An 18,598-nucleotide genomic window follows, 5' to 3' on the forward strand; every position below is an offset into this window, starting at 1 on the left:
TAGGAGAATCTTCAAAGTACCACAGATTTACTGCTTCTGCCGTGGTGACTGTGGGCACTAAGATGTTAAGGGCCAGCAGCGCACAGCTATCCCAACAGGAAAGTGAAGGGGCAAACAGTGTGGTGTTGACTCAGGCAGCCTGGGCGTAATTCTGGCCTCAGTGTTCTCCTCACAGTGCCGGCTTGAGGACTTACACGCTTAGGGCTACAATTAGTCCTTTTCTGTCCAACAGGAAAAATATCTTCTGCATCATAAAATCAATGCGATGATTAAATGAGTTAATACATGGAACAAGCATAGAAAACACTTAATATATAACATAAACTCCCCCCCACCCCCAAGAAAAAGCAAAAAATTAATGGTTATTATTCCTCCTCTTTTTTTCCTCTGGAATTTTTTTTGTAAAAATTTTTTTTTCCTTGTTGATTTTACAGAGAGAGGAAGGGAGAGGGAGAGAGAGACAGAACCATCAATGAGAGAGAACATCGACTGGCCACCTCCTACATGCCCCCCAGCGGAGATCAGGCCCACAGCCTGGGCATGTGCCCTGACTGGGAATCTAACTGGCGACATCTTGGTGCATGGGTTGATTCTCAGCCACTGAGCCACACTAGCTGAGCTACCCTGGAACTCTAAGCCATCGCAGGATAGTTATAAAGTCAGAGAGTTTAGTACCTATAAGACCAAAGAAGACAAACTAGACATTCCAGCCCGGATCAAATTAGATGAGGCAAACTAAAGAATCCACAGTTCAGCATCTGACACAGATTGAGCAAAACATCTCAACAACAATCTCTTCCACAGATTTTTACCAAAGTGTTTGAATGTGAAAGTGAGTCTCAGGTGACCTCTTTTAGTGGATGGCCTTTGGGGAAACATTTCCAGGTTGCTTTGAAGAGTTTGTCTGACCCCATGCTTTGATGAATTGCTTAGAATGTAACCACCATAGTTTTATGCCCATAATGAGCAGATTGCAGGGAGATGTAAGCACTTTTAAAATGCAAAGACTATGCTGTTTGTAGTTATTCACAAGGTATGCATTATACACAGCTGCTGACGTTCCCTTGAACAAAAGAAACAGCGAAACACCAAGGCATTTTTGAAAACATGTCTTATTCATGGCTCTGAAAGGTGGTTGAAGCCAGTTCAGGGAGGAGCACACCCTCCCACTATCTTAATGATCTTAATTTTGCTAATGGAATGTTAGTGGAGAGAGTTGGGGAGGCATGCGGCGCTGGCGGCGTTGCTTAGCATTGATGTTGCCTGCAAATTAAATGTACCTAAGTAGCCACCTGTTTATGCTCACGATTATGTAAAGCCCCATATGGTTCCCGCTCTACACTTGGGAGGTAAATATTGAAAAAAGTATTGTGTTGTGAAGGGTGAAAACAGCAGCAATTCTTTTGTAACTGTCACACATGCTGCGGTGTTTCCTTTAATGTGGTGCAGGCTGACAGATTTGCTGATTTTTACCATGCCGTGTTCAAAAATCTGCTACCCGTGGCTATACAAAACAATTAGAAATCAGTTTACATTAAATTCAAATTAGGAAGATATATGATTTTTAATGTAGCCATAAGTTTTAAATGAATATCAGAGCGTATGACTTAAATAGATTTTGATTTGCATGATGAAGAAAACAACGCTTTTTCCTAAATTCACGAGCATATAAAAAGGGACATTTTCTTCCTAAAGACATCCTTTTGAATCCATGTTACTAGGCAGGCAACAACAAACTAACTCACATAACATGAACTTAAAAATCCCAGCTATAATCAGCATCTCTTTAATTGGCTAGCCCGCCACCATGCCCCCTGGATTCGCTTTGGAAAGTAGGTTGCTGGACATTATACAGAACTGACCTGGTCAGCAAGCGCTTCTGAGAGTTTCAAGATGCTTTCGTTTAGTGCACGGGAGATGCGGCACCAGTAACACCCGTGGTACTGCCTCAGACTACTCAGAGATTGGCCCAGGCAGTAACTTGCAGAAAAGACCAGAGAACTTGCTGGTATTGATTACTTTAAATAGTGAAGATAAACGAATGGGGCTCTTATATGTTTTGTATCTGATCAAGAAGGGTTTAAACATCAACAGTCTAGAAGCTTAGATGTGACAGTTCCTGACTTCCCAATATAGTATTTTCAAAAAGACATAGAATATGATAGAAAAAGATGAAAACTTACCACACCACCAAGAACTACTAATTGACCACTGTCCCCCAAAGCTAGAATTTATTTTCGCAATAAGGAAGACAGAGCTGAAATGAGAACATTAGAGGCCTACCAATCCTCGGTCTCATGAAACAGAGGAGTCCCTCGACATGTTCCAAAGATAATAAGAAGAATAAAAATAAAAGGAAGGAAAACTATTGAGTACTTTTTACAGGCCAAAGTTTGTAATAAGCACTTAATGATCACCTCATTTCATTTATTTAATTCTTGGAAGAATTATACAAGATAAATAGTATTTATATTTTCCCAACTTTATAGATAAGAAAATTAATAAACTAATGTACTAAAATACATCAAGGAGATCACCCAATCTTTTTAAATTTTGGCATTTTTTTTCCAATCTTGACATATGCATACATAGATACAGATAGAAATGTTCTAAGAACATTAAAGGTATACCAAATATAGTTATTTGAATTCCTATTTCACTTAATACTGGACCATGATTAAACCTCATGTTTTAAATATGTTTCACAAATTTTCTCTTTAACGGCTATATAATATGTTGTAAGGGATGTGTCATACATTATCTTGTTCCTCACTATTGGGCATTTAAATTGATTATATGGTTTTGCTAGTATGAATAAGCTTTAAGATGGTTATTTCTTTTCTTTTTTTTTATCCTCACCCGAGGACATTTTTTCATTTTTGTTCAGATTGAGTGGGAGAGAGAGAGAGGGAAACATTTACGTGAAAGGGACACATCGAATAACTGCTTCCCACACAACCCCAACCGGGGCCAGGGACAAACTGCAACTGAGGTACATGCCTTAGCGGGAACTGAACCCGGGTCTCTCTGGGCCCCGGGCTGACACTCCAACTGCTGAGCCAAACCAGTCAGGGCTAAGATGGTTATTTCTTTAGAGTTTATTCAAATAAGTGGAACCACAAGGTGAAAGGCCCTTTTCTCCACAGACTGCTGGTTCCAGGAGGGCGGGATCAAGATAGAAGCGGATTTCTGTCCTCACTCGTTTTCTCTGCACTTGCACAAAAGAAAGATTTACCAATTGACTGGCAGATGGCTCTTGAAATCTATCACCTTTACTTGCAGAAAGGTTATAGCATTCTATACACCCTTTGGTTAGGTTTGAGAGTGACCCCTTGACAATGCCTTTCTCAACTTTATTATTATTATGGTAAAACTCAGCTAATACATATGTGGAAAAGTTGTCATTATTGTCTTAATTTACATTGAATCTGAACTAATTTCTGTGTGGTTACAAGCCATTTGAATTTCTTCTGTTCTTTATTCATTTCCCAGTTAGTGTTCTTCTAGACTACTGGACCTTTTTTGTTTTACATTTTAATGATACTAGTGTTTTTTAAATTGTGTCATTTTGCTGTTGAATTTTCTTCCTGTTTTTATTTTTCTGATGTACAGAAAGTTTTATTTTATATAATTAAATATATTGATTTTTTATGTTTTTTTATTATATTTATCATCTGAAAAGATGTTTTATATACAAACATAAAATAATTTTACCTAAAATGTAACTTTAATTTACCTCAAATTTCTTTTGTAAATCCTGGTGTAAGGTTGATGATCCAATTTCATCTATTGCTATCTAAATTGATAACTACATTACATTAATTTACTAAATAACTTTTTTCTTTAATCCCAGATGTGTAGTACCAAATTTACTAACTAGAAAGTAAGAGTATACATTAAGGTCAAAGCTATAAACAAAGGCTTAAGTTCAGGACATTAGAGTCCAATTTAAAGCATTGCTTTAATGCTTCTTTAACAATTAGTACCACTATTATTAATTTATTGACTCAGATTTTCATATTTTGTAACATTCAGCATAATTTATTCTAACTTTGTAATAGGCTTTTTAAAAAATATGTTTTTATGGATTTTTTTTAGAGAGAGAGATAGAAACATCCATGTAAGAGAGAAACCTCAATCGGCTGCCTCCTGCACTCCCCCTACTGTGGATCAAGTCTGAAACCCGGGCATGTGCCCTGACTGGAAATTGAACTGGGACCCCTCAGTCCACAGGACATCACTCAGTCCACTGAGCCGCACCAGCCAGGCTGTAATAGGTTTTAATATTGGCAGGAAAGTACTTTCATATTGTTCTGTGTTTTTAAATATGTGTTGGAATATTTTGACTTGTTTATTCTTCCAAATGAACTTGAGAATTACTTTGACAAGAGCCAACACAATAATAATTATGATTATAATATCTGAATTAGGTTTATCATTATGTTTATATCATAAATTAATTGATATATACGATATTTAGTTTTCTGATTCAAGCACTTAAAATATGTTTTCTTATTTTTTTACTGATTTATTTTTTAATTCTCACTGGAGGATATGTTTTTATTGATTTTAGGGAGTGAGAGAGAAATATCCAAATGATAGGAAAACATTGATTAGTTTCCTCCATACATGCCCAGACCAGGGATCAAACCCAGAACCTAGGTATGTGCCCTGACAGGGAATCAAACCCAGAACCTTTTTGGCGTATGGGATGACAGTCTGACCAACTGAGCCACCTAGCCAGGGCTGTGTTTATTTATTTTTAATAAAAAAGCTTTTATAATATGTTTAAGTAAATAAGAAAAACAGTTAAAGTTTTATAATATTTTTATACTACATATAAAGATATTAAGCATAGTTGTTTTATGCTTTTCCATTGCTATTTTAAAATATATTACCTTTTATATTCTAAATGGTTATAAATGGAATGGTATGACTCTATATTTTTATACATATAAATATATATTTGTTTATGTTCATATTTTAAGTACACACATATTTATATATATATTTGTTTTATATATTTTTTATCCTGTCTTCTTACTAAGCTCACTTATTAATTCTAACAAATTTAAAATTTTTGTTTCATTTGATTGCATTAGTTTTACTGGATGATCTTACTTCAAATAATGATTATCACCTCGTTTCTAAAAGCCTTCAAATTCATTTGTTCTTGGCCATACTTACTCAGAACTGTGGAATGGTTGAATGAGAGTGAAAATAAACACCCTTAGCCCTGGCCGGTTTGGCTCAGCGGTTGGAGCGTCAGCCTGCGGTATGGAGAAACCAGGGTTCGGTTCCCGCTAAGGGCACGTACCTAGGTTGCAGTTTGTCCCCAGCCCTGGTTGGTCGTGCGGGTGGCAGCCACTCGATGTGTCCCTTTCACATCGATGTTTTCCTCTCTCTCTCTCTCTCTTCCTCTCTCTCCCTCCCGCTCTATCTGAACAAAAAGTAGAAAAATGTCCTCGGGTGAGGATAAAAAAAAGAAGTTGAACAGCGCTCTCTTCCTCTGACTCACTGGGCCTTTACTCTTGCCACCTGTGCCTGACTCCAGACCCAGTGACCCCGCCACCTCTGCGACAGGCCCTGCCATTTGCCAGGATGCCGAAGGTTTTTAAATTCATGTTGCTTGAAAAACTGAGACAGGATTACTAAAAATCATTGAATCATATACTTTAAACAGCTGACTTTTATAGTATGTAAATTACATCTCAATAAAGCTGTAATTTTTTTTTTTAAACAAAGAAGGGAGGACTAAACGGTAAGTAATAGCTTCAAAAAAGCAGCTAGATTGGCCCTCTCATTAGTTCTTGAAAGGAATGGAAGTTGGCAGAGTTTGTAGGGGATGTGGCTTGGCAATATGCATAAGAAACATGAGAAACATTTTTATTTCTGAAGTCGTAATTCTATGTACATGAAATTATTATAAAAATGAGAAATATGGACAAAACTTCAGTTCAAAGCTGCTCAAGGAAATGATCATTTTCAGGGAGGACTTAATAAATTATGATATGTGTATATGAGGGACTATTATACAGAAAATAAAAATTGCTTTTTGAAGAATATAGGCAAATCCTCAGAAATAAGCTTGTTTCTCATTATATTAAAACATGTCTATCTGTGTGTGGGTGTGCCATGACTAGAAAACAATGGAAGGAAATGTAACCAATATTAATGCTAGATAGTTCTGGTGATGAGATTATAGGGAGCTTTAATTTATTTCTCTGCATTTTCTTCCATTTTTAAATTTTCTACAAGATTGTATATAGTATCTGTAAAGTTGAGAAAAATCAATACATCTTATAACTTTAAAAAATTGTGTTTTCTATGTCCACACTAAAACCTGCACATGGATGTTTATAGCAGCTTTATTCATAAGTGCCAAACTTAGAAGCAACCAAGATGTCCTTCAGTAAGTGAATAAATAAACTGTGATACATTCAGACAATGGTGTATCAGTCAGTGCTAAAGAGAAATGAGCTACCAAGCTATGAAAAGACATGGGGACCTTCAATTTATATTACTAAATAAAAAAGGCCAATTGGAAAAGGCTACATACTTTATAATTACAATTAGATATTGGAACTATAAAACTATGGAAACAAGTTTACCAGGAGTTGTGGGGAAGAAGGATAAACAGACAAAGCAAAGAGGACTTTAAGGACAGTGAAAATACTCTGTATAATTCTATAATATGGATATATATTGTTACACATTCATCTAAACCCACAGAACATAAAATACCAAGAGTGAACCAATGTACATCAGAAACTTTGGTTATGATATATCAATGCAGGTACATCAGTTATAACAAAGGGTACCCACTCTGGTGGGGTATATGATAAAGGATGAGGATATGCATATGTCGGGGCAGGGTATATGGAAGATCTCTGTACTTGTCACTCAATTTTACTGTGAACCTAAAACAGCTCTTTAAAAAGTCTATTAAAAAAGGCTTTTGGTACAATGGCAGAACCTCTAAATCACTACTATATAATTTGTATAAATATTGTAATGTGTTTTATCAATGTCCATTTAAGATAATCAAGGAAATAAAGATCTGAGCAGACAATTTTTTAAGGGAAGTTTATTTGCACGGAGATGATACTGTTGAGGCAGCACCATAAAGAACTTTAGAGGAGATGTGCATGTAGGAAAGGGGAATGGTAAAAGCAAAATATGGTTAAATAGATTTTTTGAAGATGTGCATAAAATATTAATACCATGAAAACTTATAGAGCAGTTCCAGTTATGGAAAAGTGCATTTTAAAATCATCTTTCTGACAGAATTTTGGCATTAGGCTGAAATGTACATAGGTGGGTGAAAAGAACCCTTTAACCTACACTTGCAAAGTCTATTGTCTTCCAGATAATATACATTTTAGTTATCCAAAGACCAAGGCCATGGAGAAATAATCTGATCACGTACTAAAGAGCACAAGGAAAAATAGGCCAAAAAAAATGGAAATGAAAATTTGTGTAAAAGCCTGAATTTTTGTGTGCACTTAGATTGCCTCATATTTTTTTTTGCATGGTATATCCGGAATATCCTTTTTCATCCAGGAAAACATTTTGTATAATAGACATAGCTGAATTTATTTTGCTTAAGTGAGCACAGTGGGGAAGAGATGCCGTAAGAGAAGTTGACCCAGAAAATTTGGAAGAATAACCCATGATTCCTTAAGTAGCAAATTATCCAAGAGGCAGGGAGACTATTCAGGGCCTCTCTGAAATATGTCTTCATAACATCCAGTTGGAAAAATACGAGCAAATTCTGCCTTATATTTTGCTTCTTTTAACAAAAGTCCTTCAAAAAGCAGGAGCGATAAAGGTTATTCATGATAAAGCTACTAAATATATTTAAATCTTTTTGGCAAAACAAATTACCTATCGGGTAATTTCCAGAAGGAATTCAGAAGCTGATATTTTAATTAGCTTCAAAAAAATTAGGTACAATCATAAAATGGCTAACCATAAAAGACTTAATCGCTTCAATGGTAGTTGAAAAATATAATGAATGACCATTGAATATAATAATATTTGTTTTCTATCAATTAAGTATATAGTTTCCCAAATAAAACAATGAGAAAATTCATTTTGAAAAATGTTAATGTATCACATAGTTTGATACCCAGTCACAAAGTAGGAGGTTTCATTAACTTTAGTCATTTAACCTCAATAAATTTCTTGAAAAAATAATTCTAGTATTTGTCTATAATTTTGTCATTGGTTATTCTCAATACTCTTTTGTGTCTTTCACATTTATAATTAAAATGATTTTGAAAAGAGTCTTACTGTTCAGGGAAATAGATATGTTGGTTGATAACCCTCATGACAGCTATGATTTAGAATCTGGAGATAACAGATTTGTTTCCCAGCCAGTACAGAAATGATAGAAAATATCTCCCTCCTGGTAGACATTCTAAAATTGTAAAATCTTCCTTCTCTCCAGAAAAAAAGTGTTTTGTTTTTTCCCATTCCCCAGTAATAAAGACAATGCTTTCCTCCAAGGCAAAGACTGGCAGTTTGCCAGCAGCCCCTTAACATTTGGGATTTCCTAACCTCCCTGTTCCTCCTGGTCCTGCTCTATTTCACCCCCGGTGGGGCGTGGGGCTCAGGGGAGCCACCAAGGCATGAAGCTCAGTGCTGTCTGCTGTGCCCTCAGAAATGAACTGCTACATTCATAGGGGCTTATTATTTCATTACTGACCTAATTTCTGCAAATGTGGCAAGTCAGCCTAGCTACTTAAGGATGGCTTGAGCACCTGCCAGATAAAATCCATCTAACCATTTCTCTGGTCGAAATTCATTTAAGTGGGAGGCACTGCCTGAAGCTTGTATTTAAAACATGATTTAAATTCGTTGAATACATGAAGGGAATTTTATGTTAACTGAATTGTCTAACATTTATCTAAAAATTCCCATTTCATATTGTTTTAGGAGTAACTAGTTTAGATTTGTTTTTCTTTATCATTACAATCAATGTTCACTGCATTTAACAACAGCAACAACAACAACAAAAAAACATTAGAAAAAATATCCAGGGGATCTGTGGATCTTCACTGTAATACTGATTTTGGCTGACGACGGACCATCTCTTTTTCTACGATGAAGCAAGAAGAGCACAGACTCTGGAACCACACTGTTTAGAGCACTCGGATGTTCTCCATACAGTACCACGGCGCAGGCATGAGCATCTGAAACGTGGCTACTTAAAATGTGCAGAGCTGGAACTGAGATGAGCTATAAGTGGAAAGCATCTGCCACATTTTAGTCTTAGCATGAGCAATGTAAAATATCTCAATAAATTTTATGTTGATTGGATGTCAAAACGGTATCTAGATACATTTTAATGAAGTATATTATTCATTTTACAACTTTTTTCTCTTGATTTGTTTTCATTATCTGTGAGACCTTGCCTCCAAGATGACCCTCAGGGAATTTTGCCTCCTGATCACACCCTTGTGCAGTCCCCTCCCAGACTGCACCAGCATGTGTCTGTGTGATGAAAAGGATACAGTCGTGCATTGTTTAATGATGAGGACACATTCTGAGAAATGCATCGTTAGGTGATTTTGTCATTGTGGCAGCATCACAGAGTGCACTAACACAAACCTCGATGCTACAGTCCACTGCACACCTAGGCAATACGGGAGGCCCTAATGCTCCTAGGCTGCAAATCTGTACAGCATGTGACTCCGCTGAATACTGTACTGCAGGCAATTGTAACACAATGGTAAGTATTTCTGTATCTAAACATACCCTAACATAGAAAAGATATAGTAAAAATACAGTTTCAAAGACAGAAACATGGTATATCCATAAGGGGCATTTACCACGAGTGAAGCTTACAGGATTAAAAGTTGTTCTGGGTGATTCAGTGAGTGATGAATGAATTTAAAGGCCTAAGATATTACTGTACATTACAGTGTAGACTTTATAAACACTGTACACTTAGGCTATGCTAAATTTATAAAAAATATTTTTCTTTAATAATAAATTAACCTTACCCTACTGTAACACTTTTATTTTATAAACTTTTTAATTTTTTAATTCTTAGACTCTTGTATAGCAACATTTAGCTTACAACACAAATTGTATAGCTGACAAAAATTTTTTCTTTATATCTTTATTCTATAAGCTATTCTTTTATAAATAATATAATACTTAGTTATTACTATTATTATTGTTATTATTTTGCTTTTTAAACTTTTTTGTTAAAAACCAAGGCACAGCCCTGGCCAGTTTGGCTCAGCGGTTAGAGCATCGGCCTGCGGTCCGGAGAGACCTGGGTTCGGTTCCCGCTAAGGGCATGTACCTCGGTTGCAGTTTGTCCCCGGCCCTGGTTGGTCATGCGGGTGGCGGCCACTCGATGTGTCCCTTTCACACCGATGTTTCTCTCTCCCTCTCTCTCTCCCTCCTGCTCTATCTGAACAAAGAATGAAAAAGTGTCCTCGGGTGAGGATAAAAAAAAAAAAAAAAACCAAGGCACAAACAACATTCATTAGCGTAGGCCTACACAGGGTCAGAATCATCAATATCATTGTCTTCTGCCTCCACATCTTGTCCATTATAAGGTCTTCAGGGGCAGTACCAGGCATGGAGCTGTCACCTCCTATGGTAACAATGCCCTCTTCTGGAATCCAGGAGTCTGGCACATCATCAGCAATCTCATTTGAGTGTATAAAATGGGAAGAGTAGAGTGTAGGATAGTAAAGAATGTTTCATCTCTAAGCTCTAATATTACATTCCTTACATGCCTCTCATCTCCAGCAATACAATTCCTACACAGTAATAAAAGTTATAAAGCAGGATCTAAAAATTCAAACAAAAATATTTTCAATTTAGCTTAGTAATTTTAAGCATGATTTTTAGAGATGCGACCACAATCTCCTTGAAGGTATGCCTTAGCAACCATTATGTAAACTTGATATTTGGGGGTAAAAATCTGTTCATCAGAAAAATATATTAAAATACCTTATCCTGGATATTTTCGTGACTAATGAGGTCTTTCTTATCTATGCATTGGAACACTTCAAAAGAGGAAAAACTCTTTCCAGGAAGTAATCCAGAAGTTTGGGACTTTAAAATACCTCAAACATTAAATTACATGATTTATCAATCTATGGACATAATGCAATTAACTACCAAATATCAGAATATATTTTTGTTGTGTTTGGCAAGAATCACATGTTTTCTAGCTCATAAGAAGACTCAGTGAAGAAGGCTGTCTTCAAAAAGAACACATTGTGTTTCTAAAGCAGTATGTTTATTTCCATAAAGAACTGAAATGATTGCTTTTTAGTTCTTTTAATATGCTGGATATACGTTTGAGGTGGCAAAATAGAGACATATGGAAACATAATATTAATATAGTTTGCAACCAGTGATGTATATCACAAGTTTAGTTCCCCAACCACATTTTAGCAAAAAATTAACTTCCAGTTTTTCCCCTGAAAGTGTCCTTGCCAAATTTCTACAAAGATTTTCTTTCTTAAAAGTTTCCATTTGCTGGAGTTGAATCTATAAAGCTATATTTACTGGCAAAGGCTGGAATCTCTCTTCAGTAAAGCTTCTATATTTGTAAAGAAATCATCATGGGTACCCTTGCCGAGGTTATAGTCATCTTCATAAAAACTTTAGAATTTCCAGCCCTGGCCAGTTTGGCTCAGCAGTTAGAGGATTGGCCTACAGTCCAGAGAGACCCGGGCTTGGTTCTCGCTAAAGGCATGTACCTCGGTTGTAGTTTGTCCCTGGCCCTGGTTGGGTCGTGTGGGTGCCAGCCTCTTGATGTGTCCCTTTCACGTCGATGTTTCTCTCTCTCTCTCTCCCTCCCACTCTATCTGAACAAAAAATGGAAAAATGTGCTCGGGTGAGGATAAAAAAGAAAGAAAACTTTTGAGTTTCCATGAGAAATTAAGGATCTGCGTTAATATAATTTACTTAAATACAGAAAGTGGATGGTGTTAGCAAAAATGGTAAAATAAGAACATTTAAAAATTTTCTCTATTAAAGTAATAAAAAAAACTGGTGAAAAATGTGTTTCGAGATTAATTTTTTTTCAGAATTCTGTAAATTAACCAAAGGATTGAAGCAATCTAAAGTATTTATTTAAAAAAATGGCCAAACCTTGCTAAGAAAAGCAAACTTTGTAGCAACTGAACTTGCTATATTTCCACTGTTTGTACCCTTTTCAATTTCCAGTAGCCATGAAAATTAACTGCCTACAATAATGGGGGGAAAATGTACCCTAGCAGTCACAGGAGGGGGCAGAAAGAAGTTGGAGTTCCTTTACAGCTTATTTTCACAGAATTGTCATTATTTGACATGTCTGGAAGATTCTACTTGCAACAGTGTCTTTATCTGATTTTATTTTTAGCTCACTTGGTGGGAAAATACTTTTTCTCAGAGCATTTGTCAAAAACAATAAGAGGCAATTATTTAACTTTTGTGGCTGCCTGCAGTGGTGTATACAGTTGAGGAAAACAATAGGCTAACCAAACAGCTTAACAAGAAAAGCTGAGGAATGAAAAGCTGAGGACATTGAAAAGTTCCAAAATATTCCTGGAAATCTAGAAAACACATACATGTATAGAACTATGCACACACTCAGAACTATGTGCATACTCAGGAAAGTTTAAGAATGCCCTAAGCTTTTGATTCTGGCAAGTTTGAAGCTCTACAGGAGAAGAAACTAAAGTTTAAGCAAGAGTTTTAAATTGCCTGGTTGAGTATTGAAAGTATGCCCCAAAATAAACACATAACTCCTCAACAAAGACTGAGAGACTTCTTAGTTCTAGCTGTTTAAGGAAATCTTAGTTCATATATTTGCTGCCCACTAAATTAACAGAGCAAACTTTAGTGGCCGTGCATGACAAAAAATGCAGGCTTTATAGATTTAGATCAGATAAGTCAGTTAACAACGAGAAATAACAATAAACCCGGAGGAAAAAGAATCAGATTTCTAGTGATGACACATTATATTGTTTAGAATACCCAGTTTTCAACATCAAATTATGAGACAAGCAAAGTAGCAAAAAAAAATATGGTCCATACACAATGCAAAAAAAAAAGCAATCAAATGAAACTCCCTGAGGAAGTTCAGTCATTAGACTTCCTAGAGAAAGAATTTAAATCAGCTATTTAAAACAATATTGTGTTGCCCAGCCAGTGTGGCTCAGTGGTTGAGCGTCAACTCATGCACCAAGAGGTCACTGGTTAGATTCCCAGTCAGGGCACATGCCCAGGTTGTGTGCCAAATCCCCAGTGAGGCACATGCAGGAGGTGGTCAGTTGATGTTCTTTCTTATCGATGTCTCTCTCTCCCCCTCTTCTTTCTCTAAAATCAATTAAAAAATTAAAAAGAAAACAATACGGTGTTTTCTCAAAAAATTAAAAATTGAACTGCCATTTGAACCAGTGATCCCACTTATAGGAATATATCCTAAGAAGCCTGAAACACCAATCAGAAAAAATATATGTATCCCTATGTTCATAGCAACACTATTTACAATTGCTAATATCTGGAATCAGCCCAAGTGTCCATCAATAGATGAGTGGAAAAAAAAGCTGTGGCACATATATAAAATGGAATACTATGCAGCTCCAAGAAAGAAAGATCTCTTATCCTTTGAGACCACCTGGAGGGACCTGGATAGTATTATGCTAAGCAAAATAAACCAATCAGAAAAGACAAATATCACATGATCTCACTTATTTGTGGAATATAATGAACAAAATAAGGTGATGAACACAATAGGTCCAGAGACACAGACTTAGGATTCAGACTGACAAACCTCAGAGGAGGGGGGCAGAGGGAGGGAATAGATAAGCCAAAGAATGGATATGCATATTTGCATAACCAATGGACATAGACAACAGTGTTGTGAGGGGGTGGGGCAGGATCGGGAGGAGGGTGTCAATGAGGGAAAAAGAAACATCTGTAACAAAAATAAATTAATTATTAAAAATTAAAATAAAACTTTCACAGTTCTTAGCTTAAAAAAATAAATCAGCTATTTTAAATATTTTCAAAGAACTAAAGAAAACTATGTCTAAGAGGAGCTAAGACGTAGTATAAAAATAAAGTCTTGCCAAATAAAAAATATAAATCAAATTTGAAGATATGTCATTTGAGAAAGAGTATAAAGATAAATGAATAATTTCTAAGAACTATAAAACACCATCAAGTATCTCAACATATTATTATTAATAGGTGTGTCAAAAGAAGAGGAGAAAAAGATGAAGAAAAAAATATTTGAAAATATAATGGCAAAAACTTCCAAAACCTGATGAAAAACATCAATCTACACATTTAAGAAACTAACCAGCCCTGGCCGGTTTGGCTCAGTGGTTAAAGCGTTGGCCTGTGGTCCAGAGAGACCCAAGTTCGGTTTCTGCTAGGGGTGTGTACCTCGGTTATGGTTTGTCCCCAACTCTGGTTGGTTGTGCGGGGTGGCAACCACTCAATGTATCCCTTTCATATCGATGTTTCTCTCTCTCTCTCTCTCTCTCTCCCTCCCACTCTATCTGAACAAAAAATGGAAAAGTATCCTCGGATGAGGATAAAAAAAAAAGAAAGAAACTAACCATACTCCACGTAGGATCAATTTAGAGATTAATGCCTAGATACATCATGATAAAACTGCTGATAATCATAGACAAATTGAGAATTTTTAAAAGATGGAAAGAGAAATGATTCATAATGTACAAGATTTTCAATAAGATTAAAAACTAAGTTTTACTCAGAAACCAGGGAGGCATGGAGGGGATGACATATATAAAGTATAGTAGGAAAAGGACTAGCCACCCAAAATTCTCTATTTAGAAAAAATATCCTTTGAAAATGAAAGGAGAAATCAAAACATTTCCAGATAGACAAACACTGAGAGACTCTGCCACTTTCAACCATGCCATACAAGAAATTCTAATGAGAGTCCTTTTAGGCTGAAATAGAAGGATATAAGACAGTCTCTATACTACATGAAGAAATACAGGGTACCAGGAAAAGTAAATACAGGGGTAAATATAAAAGTTTAAATGTACTTCTCTCTTGTTTCTTTCCAAATCTTTTTTCTCCATTTTATTTAAAAGACAGTGACATAAAGAATAATTATAAATCTGTGTTGAGGGGCACACAATGTATAAATATGTAATTTTTATGATAACAGCAACTCAAAGTAGGGAATGGAGCTATAGATAAGCCAGATGTTATACACTATTGAAATGAAATTAGTTCATCTAAACTAGATTGTTATAAATTATAACATTAATTATAATCCCCAGGTGACCACCGGAAAGAAATAATTAAAAAATATATATGTTTTTGTTTGCTTCAGTCTTGCTTGGCATATAAGGAGCTTGGAAGTTGTTACTCCATCCCAACAAAAAGGGAAGAGGTAAAAAAAAAAAAGGAAAAATCGACAGGTCTTCTTAGATCCAGCAAAGAAGTGACAAGGGACAAACCTTTGCTTACAAAATTGTAGAAACTGACAGGCAAGGACCCAGAATCACAACTTACCAGAGCAGAAACCTCTGCCGGAATCAGTACCAGGCTAGGAGAATCTGAATTGCAATTGACAAATTGCTAGAGGTTCAGAGCGGACAATTTTGAGTGTAAAAAAAATCTCCAGAGGTGGACAGTCTTAAGCCCCCACCCCACACAATTTTGTAAGTTTTGCATCCAGGCCCTCACAGAGAACATCAGATGTGCTGGTTGTTAGAAATACAAAGTCCCTTATGTATGTTTTACCTGTGAAGGAAGTTTAGTTTAGAGCAGAGGTCAGCACACTATAATTCACTGGCCAAATTGTGCTGGCCACCTGTTTTTATAAATACACAGAATAATGGCAGTAGGAATAAAGAGAGTTGACATGTTTAATATATATATAGTTCCACATAACTTATGAAAATATATCTTTGATTCTTTTTTTAACTATGTAGCATAGCTAGTGATGCTTCTGGTTGAAACTCACTAAATATTTGTTAACAGAAAGTATTAAGTCCTAAGTAAATGATGTTTATTTAAAAGGGGAAGAAAATACGTGCCTTCTATTAGTCCTTAAAATCACTGAAATATAAGAATTATGATGTTTCACCTACTGCCGTAGGGTGAAAAAAACCCGACTTGGCACTTTTTCATTGTTTTCAATTGTTTAGATGTAAATGTCTATTAACAATGCAGTTTTATAAATGAGAAATGGTTACAATATACTGTACCTGGAAAATTCATAGGCAATTCAAATGGTTGTGGAGATTCACACCCTTCAATGTGCTCACAAATTTCAGCCATGATCTTTTTAATTTTGAGACCAGTAATTTTAATCACTTCTCCAGTTGAAAAACAGCATTCATTTCCAAACATTTCATAAATAGAACCTGAAAAAAAGAAGAGTAAAAACAGCTCTTAAAAAATAATTAAATCATGACGAACAAGGTAGGAGTCAAAAGCCTCATATGAAGTGCTTTTTATTCAGTTCCTCTCTTAGCTACCTACTAAAAAGAAATTTCATCAAGCTTGGCAAAATGTACAGCATGTACCAGGAAAAATATTAGATTTTTACTTTATCCACTGGGCAAGGTAGAAACAATCTTATTTTTGTTATTATTGTAAACTGAATTTATGGTTTCCTTAGAACCTTTAGCTCATCTTTCCAAGGTCAAACTACAAACATGTCTTTCTCTCTTGGGATTTATGATCTATTTCTGCAGGGTCACAGAATTAAGCTTATATGAGTCAACAATGATCTAAGTAAGTACTGCAAACAAGGTTGTAACACAATTCAAGATCCAAAGACAGAGGGCCTGCACACCAGGGCTTTATATTTGGAGCATCATATCTATTTCTTAGACCTGGTTCTCTTCATCATTGTGAATATAAGGCTTTTGTCCATTTTCTCTCTTGATTTTTGACAAGGTGGAAACTTTTAATATCTTTATGGCAATAGGGGGCAGACCAGTCCAGCCAGATAAACTGAAAGGCTTCATTTAGTTCATGATTTCAGTCTTTCCTAACAAACCTTTTATTGTAGATGCTAAAACTAAGCTTTTCACTCATTTATTTCCCTTTTATATCTCCTGATGGGAGAGGAGCAAGCAGTGAAATGACCAAAAGATGAGCAACAAAAAACAAAAAGAAGAGGCAAAAATTCTGGATAATCTACCCCTAGTAAAAAGGGAACAACGCAAAAACTACATCTTTGGGATATTACTGATTTATAGTTAAACAGTAAATAAACTAAAGTTGATATAAATAAACATTACAAAATTGTAAGGTTTAGAATATATCAATTTTTCCTCACCTCCAACATGATTTATATTATTTTTACCACACTAAAATGTGAACAATCTAAACATAACATTTTAGGTTTGTTTTTGTTTCCTGAATTTTTCTCTATTAAACTACATCCTCCTAGAATCTTGTCTGATATATAGCAGGCACCTAAAATATTTTTATAGCATTAATGGTTACCATAACTTATTAAGACTGATATCCAATCTAGCTTTAAACAACACTGTGATTGTATCAGAATCTCAATAGAGATCAAGGGGAACACTCAAAATAATTTAAGAAGGTTTTAACAAAGGGGCAATTTACACAGAGGCACAGTCAGTTCTAGGCAACACATGGAAATAAATATCCTGATCTTACTGTTCTCCCTCCATCTGATCCTCTGCCAGATCACCTCACTCGCCAAATTCAGCCAAGAGCCAGAGGACAAAGGAGGGGCTGACGCCCACATGGAAATCATCTCCTCAGAAGAGTGAAAATGATACTCCAGCACACCAAACTTACTGGAAAATTCACAACCATTTGAATTGCCCATGAGTTTTCCAGGTACATTGTTGAATAAGAACCATTTTTTGAAGACCTACTAGTATATCTGCTCAAGTTTTAGTATGTATTTCCCTAACTCCTTTACTTTTCCATACTTCTCCCCTAACTACATGTTCATGCTTTTTATTAACTCCAATATGTAGTAATGTCAGCCATCACAAATCCTTTGTAGAACAAGTTGGAATATTAAAAAAATAATAATAAATTCATAATGACATTTTCCTCCAATGAACTCAGAATAGTTCATTTCTATGATCCTCATTTGGCAATTAATCACATACTAACATTTTACATCTTCAGTATTATCTCATCCTGTACTTAACTTTTTATGACTTTAGTTTTTATTACTCCCAATTCAATTTTAAGCTTTATGAAAGAAAATATTGCATTATATTATTGCATAAGTATAAGAGACCAACTTCTCCTATTCATTTATTCAACAATCTTTAATTAAAATCTACTGTACATTCTGGTATTGTGATTGACAGTGGGCATCTAAGATAAAATGCATAATCTCTCCCCACCCCGAACACACACACAGAAGCACTGTCTTGAAGGGAACAGACAAGTAAACAGATATTGCAACAGATTATTCAAGTTATAATTTAGGAACATAGGGCATTGTGGGAGGATATTGGAGGTATTTAATTAAGAAATTACACAGGAAAGAGATTAGGGAAGGACTCCTGGAGGAAATAACAGCTGAGCTGTTTTGAAGGAAGCCTAACATGAGGTCAGGATAGGCAGAGGAAACAGTATTTGA

At 35.6% G+C, this 18,598-nt stretch overlaps 1 protein-coding gene across 1 annotated transcript in view; it reads right to left on the reverse strand.

The window, feature by feature from the left end:
- Window positions 1-18,598, reverse strand: part of THEMIS (thymocyte selection associated) — a 162,817-nt gene that overhangs the window by 109,740 nt on the left and 34,479 nt on the right. Inside the window, exon 2 of the mRNA XM_036248623.1 lies at window positions 16,218-16,376. Within this exon, the coding sequence (XP_036104516.1) occupies window positions 16,218-16,376 (159 nt within the window). The remainder of the gene's footprint in view (window positions 1-16,217; window positions 16,377-18,598) is intronic.

The sequence above is a fragment of the Molossus molossus genome, unplaced genomic scaffold (genome assembly GCF_014108415.1).
Source record: "Molossus molossus isolate mMolMol1 unplaced genomic scaffold, mMolMol1.p scaffold_m16_p_8, whole genome shotgun sequence".
Lineage (NCBI taxonomy): Eukaryota > Metazoa > Chordata > Mammalia > Chiroptera > Molossidae > Molossus > Molossus molossus.